At 42.4% G+C, this 14450-nt stretch overlaps 2 protein-coding genes across 4 annotated transcripts in view; both read right to left on the bottom strand.

Annotated features, from left to right (window-relative positions):
* Positions 1 to 923: 923 nt before the first annotated feature.
* On the bottom strand, positions 924 to 7639 carry LOC135545476 (THO complex subunit 3-like). The gene is made up of 6 exons (XM_064973109.1): positions 7418 to 7639; positions 6932 to 7088; positions 6471 to 6675; positions 5769 to 5930; positions 2005 to 2105; positions 924 to 1764 (listed from the first exon to the last, which is right to left on the bottom strand). The coding sequence occupies exons 1-6, from the start codon at positions 7595 to 7597 to the stop codon at positions 1601 to 1603; spliced, it is 969 nt and encodes a 322-aa protein (XP_064829181.1). The 5' UTR covers positions 7598 to 7639; the 3' UTR covers positions 924 to 1600.
* Positions 7640 to 9528: 1889 nt separating this feature from the next.
* Positions 9529 to 14450, bottom strand: part of LOC135545475 (shootin-1-like) — a 24002-nt gene continuing 19080 nt past the window's right edge. For all 3 annotated transcript variants that reach the window (XM_064973106.1, XM_064973107.1, XM_064973108.1), the window contains 7 exons: positions 14321 to 14394; positions 14044 to 14168; positions 13430 to 13444; positions 12847 to 12912; positions 12574 to 12709; positions 11712 to 12027; positions 9529 to 11051 (listed from right to left, as the gene is read on the bottom strand). In XM_064973106.1, coding sequence (XP_064829178.1) covers positions 10844 to 11051; positions 11712 to 12027; positions 12574 to 12709; positions 12847 to 12912; positions 13430 to 13444; positions 14044 to 14168; positions 14321 to 14394 — 940 coding nt within the window. In that variant the 3' untranslated portion in view covers positions 9529 to 10843. The remainder of the gene's footprint in view (positions 11052 to 11711; positions 12028 to 12573; positions 12710 to 12846; positions 12913 to 13429; positions 13445 to 14043; positions 14169 to 14320; positions 14395 to 14450) is intronic.

Here is a 14450-nt window from a genome sequence, read left to right as displayed (position 1 = left end):
CTACATACGATTCCTCTTTTCAACACCATATTTTACAGTAAGTGTGGGTTTCTTTACTACATACGATTCCTCTTTTCAACACCATATTTTACAGTAAGTGTGAGGTTCTTTACTACATACGATTCCTCTTTTCAACACCAAACCCATCACTGGTGTGCACGGCCAAAGAGCTCTATTTTCATGTCATCAGATCAGTTCCAATCCAAGTGCAAACGCCTGCCGTTTTCGTTTGTTGGATGACATAAAAGAATAGAGCTCTTTGGCCACGCACACAAATAATTGACCCCTAATTTATTTTTTAAGTATTACTTATTAAACAAAATCTCTTTCTCCTTCTCTGTATTCGTAATAATAATATAATTTCATATTTCTTTTGCATGCAATATAGCTCAGCGTTGTATTATTGATTTTACAGTATTTTTTGCTCATCTTTATCAATAGTGTCAATAATGTTGGACCTGACTGTATACTGTACTTAGTTGGCAGGGCGTCATAGTCACACACTTAACATAATATGTTCTTGTGGTGGTTGGTGTGTGGGCACTGTGCTACAGAGGGCAGGCAGGTCTACCATATCAAGTCAAAAAGCTATCCTCACTTCTTATATACATTACATAGTTGCACATCATCTTAATGCCATAGCCTGCAATGAATCACCATTTTCTGGCTGAGATACTGAGATATTGTGTTACTGACTGTACGTTTGTTTATGTGTAACTCTGTGTTGATGTTTTTTGTCGCACTGCTTTGCTTTAATCTTGGCCAGGTCGCAGTTGTAAATGACAACTTGTTCTCAACTGGCCTATCTGGTTAAATATATATATTTTTAAATGTATTGAAATAACCCACTAAAATCTAGACAGAAGGCATACCCTGCACCGTGTCCGTTTTACACCTTGATATGTCCAACCAAGACAAATAAGTAAACAAGACTGTTCTTTTAATATAAAAACAAAAATCAATTTAAAGTTAACAAAAATATGGTACTGCACTGTGTGTAATGCAAACCTTACGGAGAAACTGTACAAGAAACACATGTTGATAATTAGGATGCAGTGCCATCTGGTGGTTGGAAAGAGGAAGAACTGTTGAGTGTTTACGGAGAGTAAATCTCGTTTTATCCCAATCCTTAAAAGACAACTCTAGAGTCGCATCTCATTTTACATCGAAGACGGCACACTTTCCATAAACAAAAACAGTAGAAGAAAGTTGAGCATACGACTTAAGACAAATATCGGTTTACATGATATAGCCATTTAAACAGGCATCTCTTTCTGGCAATGTTTAATGGACCAAAAGACAAGGATGTTGTATTGAACATATAGAGAAGAAGTGTTTACAGCACAGGGATAGGTAAACATGACTCCACGAAGTAGGGACAATTATCCGTATAAACTCGGTTTAAAGAATCAAAATACAGCGTGTTAGATCCCACTCAGGAATCATTAGGTAATCCAAACAGTTTGACAGTGCCTGCCTTGCTAGCCCACTCAGGAATCATTAGGTAATCCAAACAGTTTGACAGTGCCTGCCTTGCTATCTCACTCAGGAATCATTAGGTAATCCAAACAGTTTGACAGTGCCTGCCTTGCTATCTCACTCAGGAATCATTAGGTAATCCAAACAGTTTGACTGTGCCGGACTCTCTATTGTTGTCGTACTTCCCTTCCTTGTCATCACATGCGTAGGCCAGCAGCGGTCTCTTAGGATGCCAGGCGACTGTGAACGTAGGAGACTCACACTGGACCTCCCACAGCTTCTCTCCTGCAAAAACACAAAACAGAAGATACTCTGAATGATGAACTCAAATTAATGAGGACTATATTCTTGCCAAGGACTATGCGGCATAGTGTGGGTTTGTTTTGTAGGCCGTATGGTCCACGGGGAGTGAGAGGGTTATTCTTGCACATTAAATTCTTTTAACTATTTTGTGTTTTTGCTAATTGCGTTTCTTATGTGTCAACAAAAATGTTTGTTTGACTTTTTTTTTTCTCTCCAACTAACCTGTTTCAACCTCTGCTATGTCTATGAAGTGGTCCTCTGAGGCTGAAGCCAGCATCTTCCCATCATGGCTGAAACTCAATGTTCTCACTGGCCAGTCCAACCTGAAACGCAGGACAATCAGACTCAATGTATGTATACATTGCAAAAGCATGAATGTCAAGTAAAACAAATACAGATCATTGTTTGGGTGCTTAATGGGCTACTAGGGTTAGCTGATGATGGTGATGAGGGATTTGCACAATCAAATCAAATCACATTTTATTTGTCACATACACATGGTTAGCAGATGTTAATGCGAGTGTAGCGAAATGCTTGTGCTTCTAGTTCCGACAATGCAGTATTTACCAACAAGTAATCTAACTAACAATTCCTAAACTACTGTCTTATACACACAAGTGTCAGGGGATAAAGAACATGTACATAAAGATATATGACTGAGTGTTGGTACAGAGCAGCATAGGCAAGATACAGTAGATGGTATCGAGTACAGTATATACATATGAGATGAGTATGTAAACAAAGTGGCATAGTTAAAGTGGCTCGTGATACATGTATTACATAAAGATGCAGTAGATGATATAGAGTACAGTATATACGTATACATATGAGATGATAATGTAGGGTATGTAAACATTATATTAGGTAGCATTGTTTAAAGTGGCTAGTGATATATTTTACATAATTTCCCATCAATTCCCATTATTAAAGTGGCTGGAGTTGAGTCAGTGTGTTGGCAGCAGCCACTCAATGTTAGTGGTTGCTGTTTAACAGTCTGATGGCCTTGAGATAGAAGCTGTTTTTCAGTCTCTCGGTCCCAGCTTTGATGCACCTGTACTGACCTCGCCTTCTGGATGGTAGCGGGGTGAACAGGCAGTGGCTCGGTGGTTGTTGTCCTTGATGATCTTTATGGCCTTTCTGTGACATCGGGTGGTGTAGGTGTCCTGGAGGGCAGGTAGTTTGCCCCCGGTGATGCGTTGTGCAGACCTCACTACCCTCTGGAGAGCCATACGGTTGTGGGCGGAGCAGTTGCCGTACCAGGCAGTGATACAGCCCGCCAGGATGCTCTCGATTGCGCATCTGTAGAAGTTTGTGAGTGCTTTTGGTGACAAGCCGAATTTCTTCAGCCTCCTGAGGTTGAAGAGGCGCTGCTGCGCCTTCTTCACGATGCTGTCTGTCTGGGTGGACGAATTCAATTTGTCTGTGATGTGTATGCCGAGGAACTTAAAACGTACTACCCTCTCCACTACTGTTCCATCGATGTGGATAGGGGGGTGTTCCCTCTGCTGTTTCCTGAAGTCCACAATCATCTCCTTAGTTTTGTTGACGTTGAGTGTGAGGTTATTTTCCTGACACCACACTCCGAGGGCCCTCACCTCCTCCCTGTAGGCCGTCTCGTCGTTGTTGGTAATCAAGCCTACAACTGTTGTGTTGTCCGCAAACTTGATGATTGAGTTGGAGGCGTGCATGGCCACGCAGTCGTGGGTGAACAGGGAGTACACAGGAGAGGGCTCAGAACGCACCCTTGTGGGGCCCCAGTGTTGAGGATCAGCGGGGTGGAGATGTTGTTGCCTACCCTCACCACCTGGGGGCGGCCCGTCAGGAAGTCCAGTACCCAGTTGCACAGGGCGGGGTCGAGACCCAGGGTCTCGAGCTTGATGACGATCTTGGAGGGTACTATGGTGTTAAATGCCGAGCTGTAGTCGATGAACAGCATTCTCACATAGGTATTCCTCTTGTCCAGATGGGTTAGGGCAGTGTGCAGTGTGGTTGCGATTGCATCGTCTGTGGACCTATTTGGGCGGTAAGCAAATTGGAGTGGGTCTAGGGTGTCAGGTAGGGTGGAGGTGATATGGTCCTTGACTAGTCTCTCAAAGCACTTCATGATGATGGAAGTGAGTGCTACGGGGCGGTAGTTGTTTAGCTCAGTTACCTTAGCTTTCTTGGGAACAGGAACAATGGTGGCCCTTTTGAAGCATGTGGGAACAGCAGACTGAGATAGGGATTGATTGAATATGTCCGTAAACACACCAGACAGCTGGTCTGCGCATGCTCTGAGGGCGCGGCTGGGGATGCCGTCTGGGCCTGCAGCCTTGCGAGGGTTAACACGTTTAAATGTTTTATTCACCTCGGCTGCAGTGAAGGAGAGTCCGCATGTTTTCGTTGCAGGCCGTGTCAGTGGCACTGTATTGTCCTCAAAGCGGGCAAAAAAGTTATTTAGTCTGCCTGGGAGCAAGACATCCTGGTCCGTGGCTGGGCTGGTTTTCTTTTTGTAATCCGTGATTGACTGTAGACCCTGCCACATGCCTCTTGTGTCTGAGCCGTTGAATTGAGATTCTACTTTGTCTCTGTACTGACGCTTAGCTTGTTTGATTGCCTTGCGGAGGGAATCGCTGCACTGTTTGTATTCGGTCATGTTACCAGTCACCTTGCCCTGATTAAAAGCAGTGGTTCGCGCTTTCAGTTTCATGCGAATGCTGCCATCAATCCACGGTTTCTGGTTTGGGAATGTTTTAATCGTTGCTATGGGAACGACATCTTCAACGCACGTTCTAATGAACTCGCACACCAAATCAGCGTATTCGTCAATGTTGTTGTCTGACGCAATACGAAACATATCCCAGTCCACGTGATGGAAGCAGTCTTGGAGTGTGGAATCAGCTTGGTCGGACCAGACCTCAGCGTGGGAGCTTCTTGTTTTAGTTTCTGTCTGTAGGCAGGGATCAACAAAATGGAGTCGTGGTCAGCTTTTCCGAAAGGAGGGCGGGGCAGTGCCTTATATGCGTCACGGAAGTTAGAATAACAATAATCCAAGGTTTTGCCAGCCCTGGTTGCGCAATCGATATGCTGATACAATTTAGGGAGTCTTGTTTTCTGATTAGCCTTGTTAAAATCCCCAGCTACAATGAATGCAGCCTCAGGATGTATGGATTCCAGTTTGCAAAGAGTTAAATAAAGTTCGTTCAGAGCCATCGATGTGTCTGCTTGGGGGGGGATATATACGGCTGTGATTATAATCGAAGAGAATTCTCTTGGTAGGTAATGCGGTCTACATTTGATTGTGAGAAATTCTAAATCAGGTGAACAGAAGGATTTGAGTTCCTGTATGTTTCTGTGATCACACCACGTCTCGTTAGCCATAAGGCATACGCCCCCGCCCCTCTTCTTACCAGAAAGATGTTTGTTTCTGTCGGCGCGATGCGTGGAGAAACCAGCTGGCTAAAGAGACTCCGATAGCATCTCTCCAGTGAGCCATGTTTCCGTGAAGCAAAGCACGTTACAGTCTCTGATGTCCCTCTGGAATGCTACCCTTGCTCGGATTTCATCAACCTTGTTGTCAAGAGACTGGACATTGGCGAGAAGAATGCTAGGGAGTGGTGCACGATGTGCCCATCTCCGGAGTCTGACCAGAAGACCGCCTCGTTTCCCTCTTTTACGAAGTCGTTTTTATTGGGTCGCCGGCTGGGATCCATTCCGTTGTCCTGGTTGAACGGCAGAACACAGGATCCGCTTCGCGAAAGTCATATTCTTGGTCGTACTGATGGTGAGTTGACGCTGCTCTTATATTCAGTAGTTCCTCACGACTGTATGTAATGAAACCTAAGATGACCTGGGGTACTAATGTAAGAAATAACACGTAAAAAACAACAAAAAACTGCATAGTTTCCTAGGAACGCGAAGCGAGGCGGCCATCTCTGTCGGCGCCGGAGGTCACTGTCCACTGACTGTCTGTCCATATGGACTGTTTTCAATGTAGACTCACTCACCTGGAGAAACAGCGAACACAGACCAGTTCTTCAACGGTCCACAGACTGACCAGGGCATCTGCACTTCCTGTGGCAAAGTACTTCCCCGTGGGGTCAAACTTGATGCAGATGCAGTTGGAGGGATGGGCGTTGATCGACTGGATGGGCTTCAGCTCGGGGTAACTGAAAACAACATGTCAAAGTTAGGGAGCTGTAACTAAGGCTAATTATGAACCTTAGGCTAATTATGAACCTTAGGCTAATTATGAACCTTAGGCTAATTATGAACCTTAGGCTAATTATGAACCTTAGGCTAATTATGAACCTTAGGCTAATTATGAACCTTAGGCTAATTATGAACCTTAGGCTAATTATGAACCTTAGGCTAATTATGAACCTTAGGCTAATTATGAACCTTAGGCTAATTATGAACCTTAGGCTAATTATGAACCTTAGGCTAATTATGAACCTATCTATTACTTCAAGTCATATCCGTGTTCATGTGCAGCAGCAATAGGCATAGGCTACATCACAGGGCATAAACTACACATTCTAGTTTGGACAGGATTGTGAATATTTGAGTAATGGGGTATGGGGGAAATGACACCCTATTCCCTCAATAGTGCACTGGTTTATATCAGCACCATATGGGTCCTAGCCAAAAGTAGTGCACTAAATAGGGAATAACCTAGGGTTCTATTTTGGAAGGGACCAAGGTCTTACCTCAAGATGTTGATGCACCCATTTCCATTGGTGAGAAAGAACATGTTGTTGTCATTATTCCACGAGATCTCGTTGACTTCGAACTTAAACTGCTCCTCAGCTCGTGACCGGTGTGATTTGACGTCGATGAAGGTAACCACATCATCCTTGTTCCCAACGGCTATCGTTTGGCCGTCAGGACTCCAGCAGATATTGATGTTTTCCCCTGCAAACAAACATAGCAGGTAGATCATGCACTTTTGGTCGGCACAGATCAGAATGAATGCAACAGAACATTACAAATGGCCCCCAAAAAACGGCACATTCTGTAAAGTCTTGCACTACGGTACATTGCTAATGTATTATTTTTGGCTTAAGACACAGCAGATGTATCGCGTGTATCGCTTGCATCGCTGTACAAAATGGGTTTTACTTTAGTGTTGACAGTAGCCGTGCACTTTGTTGTTCTAATTGGAAGGTACCTTTAGTGTTGACAGTAGCCGTGCACTTTGTTGTTCTGACGTCCCAGATGCGTATGGTCTTGTCCCCTGATGCAGTGACAAACACGTCTGGGTTGGTAGGATGCCAACACAACTGATCAACACTGTCTCCGTGGCCTCTGTAGTTGTTCTCCTTCACCTGTAAGGGTAGAAATAGGTAAAAACAACAAGATAGCTAGCTGTGTGCTAAAGTGGAGGTTGCTACCACAAATAGTAACTAACTAGCCAGTTGTCTCGGCTAGCTGGTTCAGCACATAACATAGCATCTAGCTAGTTAGCAGGCTCTTCCCGATCTGATCATAGTTAACAAATTAATAGATATCTGCTTGATATAAAAGTGAGTGTATAATTTGGTGTGCCTGAATGTTACAATATAACACTTGAGAGTTGTGCGATGAGCCTTGCACTAGCATGCGTGGTTCATTTATGTAATGTTAGCTTGCGTCTATTAACATGCTAGCAACGTACCAAACGGTCTTTTTCCAAGACAAATACGCTTGCTGTTTTATCAAAAGACCCAGATGCCAACCTCCTGCCGTCGCAACTCCATGCTACTGAATGGACTTTAGCGCTATGCGCAGGGAATTCCCTGCTTTTGTTGTTATTTCTAAAACTCTCTTGCATCTCTTGATAATATTTGGACGCCATTTTGGAAGATACTACCACGTTCTTCTTCTTCTTCTTTGGAGTTTAACGGCGGTTGGCATCCAATATGTTGCATTACCGCCCCCAACTGGACTATGATGTAAATCCATTTTACTTTGTGATAAAGTATAACTAACGCTATAGTCATTAAAAACCCACTACCCCATTCCACTACTTTGCCCCTATCTCCTCATGCACCATGCCAACTGCCTAGGAAGGCCCGGACACCATCACTCAACACACCCTGTAACTCTTCTGAAGTCAAATCTCATATACCCAAATACATCTCTGCAGCTGCCACCACCACATCTATTTTCTGTGATTTACTTTCCATTTCTGTGATACAGTTGATAACCATTGTTATGAATGCTAAGAAGTCAACCTTACTGAAGCATATATCACTCATTGGCCTATCCTTCTGTGCTGGCACAGATCTATTACTCACAGGGATACTCTCAGGATCCTTCACCCTTGACCCATTCACCTCTCCTTTCTTCACTGCCTCAGCACACAACACCTTCTGTACTGCTCCCAGCAACATGGAGCCCCCTTACAGTTGACACAGACAACTTTGTTCACCAAAACTACACAATCCTCTATCCCATGCCCTGCTGCACACATCCCACATCTTGGAATCTCTCTCCTACAAACTGCTACGACCGTAAACGTTGCACCTGAAACAGTGCAGTGGATTCAGCACAACAGCTCGAACAGGATAACTTATATATGACATGACATGATTTTGTCTGGTAGAGACTCTGACCCAAAACTCAAGAGGATCACGCTCACCACCAGGTCTGATTTGCACCAAACAACGGGCATCACAAACACCAGGAATCTTCAACTTCAATTGCTCATGCGCCAGCTCCCTCTGGTCAGAAAAAACACAAACAAATATCACAAGTCCAGTACAGGTTCCCTTCACTGATTCAACTGTACCCAACTCCTTTCCTCCCCACCCTGAAATCACAAATGGATCCACCAAAAGGCAAGGATCCACTTTCTCCAAAAATGTCACTCCTACTCGACCTCTTCTTCCTCTTTCCTCTCCATTCCTCTTCAGAAATCCACCTTTCTGTGTCCCTGGCCTGTCCTAATATTCCTGCTCTCCTGACTCCAACTCATAATTGTTCTGCTCACTTTGGAAAACGTGTCGTCTCCAGGCGCCAACATTTTGAGAGCATGAGAAGTAGCCACACACAGAAAAAACGACCACCAAACTCAACTGTGTTCTATTCCTCGTCGCAGTGGAAAACCTTGATCTTTCTCTTGGTACACTCAATACAGTCCTGTATTGTGTTTTTGTATTATCATGGATAAATCGTGGATTATAAAAGATTATAAACTGGGTGGTTCAAACCCTGAATGCTGATTGGCTGACAGCCATGGTATATCAGACTGCATACCACAGGTATGATGAAACATTTATTTTTACTCGCCTAATTACGTTGGTAAACAGTTTATAATAGCAATAAGGCACCTTGTGATACATGGCCAATATACCACGGCTAAGGGCTGTGTCCAGGCACTCCACGTTGCGTCGTGCGTAAGAACAGCCCTAAGCCGTGGTATATTATGCGTATACCACACCTCCTCAGGCTTAATTGCTTAAATATATCATCATTGTCTAAATAGTTAAATGGTTTTGAATTAACTATAATAATTAAAAAAAACTTTTATTGAACAAAATACGAAATGGGCATTAAAGTGAACCAATCCATTTAAACGATGTCTAACTTTATTGATTCCACACTCTTAACAATTACACACCTTACATTTAGGTATTAAAGGATGTCAAACACAGCACAGTACAACACTCTTGTGGTTCAGTTTCTATGCCAATAATGACATCTCAGGTTATGTTTGAAATGGAGTTCAGTTCAGCAATAATGATCTAACATTAGTCATATACTACACACACAAAGACGGAAAAATAGATGCAAGTACAAGTCTTGTTGTTTTTATTGGGTAATTTTATTTTATACAATTGAAAAATGAATATCAATGTAAATCTTTAAAAAAACAAAAACATAACACTTAATTTTCAAATCCCAAACACACACAATATCAAGATTCACACAAACTCAGTCCAGTTGTTTCCTTGTTCGTCAGCTGCTTGCCTAATAAATAAAAATGGAATTGAGAAAATGGTGACAGGTTTAAGACTTAGTAAACAATCTGGAAAACATGAAAGAAGGCTTCATAGAAATGACTTAAAATAGAGTCAATGCTCTCAATGTTGTTTCTATGTTTTTAAGAAAACATTTACAATGTCATGATGGGTGTGAGAGTGACTGTCCTATGAGCCTTCAAATGTATTTATTTCTTAGATTAAGTTGCTGTATCAGTTAAGTTTGCATACTGTTTAATCCAGTTGTTTTAGGTTGTACTAGATATCTGAAAGCATGACCTACTAACATAATACCGGTGAGATAATACACACAGGATGAAATCTGGTTACAGGAGTAAGGAAACAATGGGAGTATCCCAGCAAATATGAACAAAGCACCTTATACAGCTTGGGAATGTAGGTGGAAGTAATTTACAAAAGTTGTGCCATTGCTAGGATAGTCAAGAGGCAAGTGTGTCTAATAAGAGGTAGACTGAGTACACAAGCACCTAATTCCTCAAGGACGGTAGGCTATTTTTGATTGAAACATGTGCACGGCTTTCATTTGCATCCCTACACTGTAGTTGCATCGATTACACATTAAAGCTAGTTCACAAACTGGGAACAGTTTGAAATAGCAAAAGTACCTACGTAATGTGCAATATCTGTATCCTATTTGCTAATGATGACCCAGATGGTAAACATAGTTCTGTATCGACGTTTAGGTGGTGGTTCTGCTGCATAAAGTAAGCAGTGACTATACTGAAAGTCTTACGGTAGTCGGATAGTGTCTTCTTTAGATTCAGGAAAAGTAAGGGAGAAGCAGAACTTGCATCAAATAAGCTTGTGCTATACTGTAGATTAGAAGTATCATTCAATTCCTGTTCACTATAACAGGGTGTGAGGAAGAAGAGAAAGAACTGATCAAAAAAGGTTGGATTCTAAAACAGTGCATTTCATCAGATGATGACACAAAGACACATCCGATTGAGATCGTTTGCGCATCAAATAAAATAACCTAACACTTTTTTTTTAATGAAGTGTCTTTAACTGCAGATAACTGAGATTCTGTGCAAATTGTGCAGCTTTCCTCAGCACGCCTGCCTTCCTGGTTGCCCAGGGACCTCTGGAGCCGACCTTCAACACTCTGCATCTGTACTCCCATTCCCGCTGAGTGGGTTGGGCACTGCAGAGAGGCTGGGAGACAGTGTGGCATGTGTGTCTGGCTCCACAGTCAGACTGGGGTTAAGGTGGCTGATTCCGTTGGCCTGTGGTGGTGCCCATTTCTCAGGCTCCTCCTTCTCAGGCTCCTCCTTCTCAGGCTCCTCCTTCTCAGGCTCCTCCCCACTGTTGGAACACAACAACAAGGGTGAGTCCACTTTCAAAAGTCCTTCTTATTTCCATACATGTATTCTGCACCAACAAAAAGATACACCAACAAAGTGTTTAATAGAATCATTTTGTTTGAAAAAAATTGTAATTTTTATTATTTTTTTATTTAAAAAAAAAAAAAAAAAAAAATATATATATATATATATATATATATATATATATATATATATATATGTTTTATTGTTACACACCGGATAGGTGCAGTGAAATTTGTTGTTTATTTGTTTTTTTTAGGATCTGCCACAGTAGTCCTGCGACCCTGGAGCAAATTTGGGTTAAGTGCCTTGCTCAAGGGCACATCGACAGGTGTTTCACTTTGTCGGCTAGGGTATTCAAACCAGAGACATTTCGTAGTTGTGCCTATGATATGTGAGCCAATTTAGCTGAAATAATTAACATGATGACAGTCACCATAATGGATGTACATTACCTTTTATTTATTTTATTTTACCTTTATTTAACCAGGCAAGTCAGTTAAGAACAAATTCTTATTTTCAATGACGGCCTAGGAACAGTGGGTTAACTGCCTGTTCAGGGGCAGAACGACAGATTTGTACCTTGTCAGCTCGGGGGTTTGAACTTGCAACCTTTCGATTACTAGTCCAATGCTCTAACCTGACAATGCATCCATTGGTGACCGGCGCCTCGGAGTAGACCTCTTTCTCAGACAAAGAAGTGCGGGACCTCCTGTCCTGCCAGGACCCTGCTTGGGGCTCTTGGCCAGAGTCTGACCTGCGCCTGGCTGCTACGGCTGGGCCAGGGCCCCTTCCACTGGGGGAGGCTGGCTCTCTGGGGCTCAGCCCAGGCCCTGGTCCTGTAGGCCCCTCTGGCTCTTTGCCTGAGCTGTCGGAGCTGTGGGAGCTCTGGCTGTGCCTCCCGTTCAGGCTGTCAGACGAGGAAACCTGGCTTATTTGTCCATCCCTGCTCTCATCTGAGGGAGCGAGACAAAGGGGTTAGTAGGGACATGATGTAAGAGAACAGCATGTTCACTCTCTCTGTGGGTTATTATCTGCACTAGATTACTATATGATCTAGGAGCATAAACAATAACATATTTGACTGGCATTTTACAAAGTAAACAGTGATGCAGATTTTTTTTTACCAACCACACTGTAGGCCTGACATCTAAACTGGTTCATGATACTTGGTTGTCCCTGGACAATATTCAAAAGGCAAAGATAACACACTGTTGATTGTCTAAGAACTGGTTACAAAGACTACACTGTATAATTATTATTGAATTCACAACACGTGAATGTGGCTCACCCCTAATGAATAGTGACATCATGCATGCCCTGGTCTATAGTTTCACGATTAGAGTACTGTATGCAAATGATCACGACAGAGTGTATTGAGCCCTCTGGTGGGGATATGTAGAATAGTCAAGACTATTTCAGCACACCACTCAAATAGTCTATTCACAGCTATTTTAGGAGAATGAAAGAAATGTAAACAAACAGACGAATGGTGGTGCTACCTCCATCTCTGGAGTCACAGGCCTGTTTACGTCTCCGCCTGAGGATGACCTCCAGCTCACTGCTGACAGGGTTCTTCCCTGGGGGGGGCGGGACCGACTCCTGAGACCCCCGACTGGGACTCTTCTTCACGGTCTCCTGGGGGGGGGGGGGTCCAGAAACACATACAACATGTTTTATCTGTTGGTAACAGATTGTTGTCACTTATTAAAAGCATATATGAGCTTTTATAATGTCTTATAATAAGGCTAATGAAATAAAGATAAATAACATACAAGAATGCCTTTCAGTTCTTCCATGGCGCTCTCCTGTGGCAGCTTTTCTTCCATTACTGGAGGTTTCTAGGGGTTGAGAGAATGCTATTAATACATCAACTCAGTTAATAAACGGGAAATAACACACATTTTACTTTGGTGCTCAAACACACCTCGGGCCTGGCAGCTGGTGTTAGCTTTTATCACATAGCTGGTCTATATTTGAAAGCTGGAGGCCATTTTTTTTATTGATTTTCTCCTCATAGCCCCTCGGAGGCTGCAAGTTGTCATGGTGATTTTGTCAATCAATATAATATACTGGTAAATGAAATGAAAGCGGCAGCCATGTGGTGTCTGTCAGTCGACACTGTGAGGTAATCCATGGACAATGTTCCACAAAGAGAAAGAGCCCCATGCCAAAAGCCAAGCAGGAAGACTGGTTTTAGTGAGAGATTAATAACAGAACTGCTATAATCCATCTCACTCTAGTACCATATGATGTGGATTATCCCTGTGATGTGGGGGTTAGCATGCTATGTTGTTGTGATTTTAGGATCCCGAGACTTCCCTTTCACAAAATTGATGTAAGAGTCAATATACTCACTTTTACGGTAACTCTCTTTGGGGAGACAGTCAGTTGATTAAAAAACATGACATGGTTGGAGAAATAAGGGAGTAATCAGTTTGAGAACATTACATAGAGTCTATATTTCCACAGTTTGAGAACACCAAGTAGAGTCTATATTTCCACAGTTTGAGAACATTAAGTAGAGTCTATATTTCCACAGTTTGAGAACATTACATAGAGTCTATATTTCCACAGTTTGAGAACATTACATAGAGTCTATATTTCCACAGTTTGAGAACATTACGTAGAGTCTATATTTCCACAGTTTGAGAACACCAAGTAGAGTCTATATTTCCACAGTTTGAGAACATTACATAGTCTATATTTCCACAGTTTGAGAACATTACGTAGAGTCTATATTTCCACAGTTTGAGAACATTACATAGTCTATATTTCCACAGTTTGAGAACATTACATAGAGTCTATATTTCCACAGTTTGAGAACACCAAGTAGAGTCTATATTTCCACAGTTTGAGAACATTAAGTAGAGTCTATATTTCCACAGTTTGAGAACATTACGTAGAGTCTATATTTCCACACTTTTCCAAGACAATTATTTCAACAAAACATGAACTGTTGACCTCTTCACCTTAGTATCTCCTCCCTTGACAGGCCTCAGAACCACACCATGTTTAATCCTCTCCATCATCTCATTGACTGCCTTCACTTTGACGTCATCTGTACCTCCTTCTGCACCTCCTTCTGCCCCTCCTTCTACAAGACAAGGAGAGATGGATAATATTGTAAAGATGTGTGATTTTAAAATAAGAAATTCCTCAATTATGAATGATTATTTGAATCATATTCTCTATGCTCTATATTATTCTGGCATGTGCAGATTTGATTCTCAGTGATTTCAAACCTACCAGGAGTTTGTTCCAACTTCGGGGATCCTCCCTTTGAACCCTTGGATGATTTCCTCATGATTGCAATCAGTGAGCTATTGAATGAAAAGAGTAAATTAAACTCCGTATGATTAGACAGATTGGTGGTTGG

Source organism: Oncorhynchus masou, chromosome 9, assembly GCF_036934945.1.
Source record: "Oncorhynchus masou masou isolate Uvic2021 chromosome 9, UVic_Omas_1.1, whole genome shotgun sequence".
Taxonomy (NCBI): Eukaryota; Metazoa; Chordata; class Actinopteri; order Salmoniformes; family Salmonidae; genus Oncorhynchus; species Oncorhynchus masou.
The sequence above is the reverse complement of the archived record's forward strand: the minus strand, read 5'-3'. Positions and strand labels throughout refer to the sequence as shown.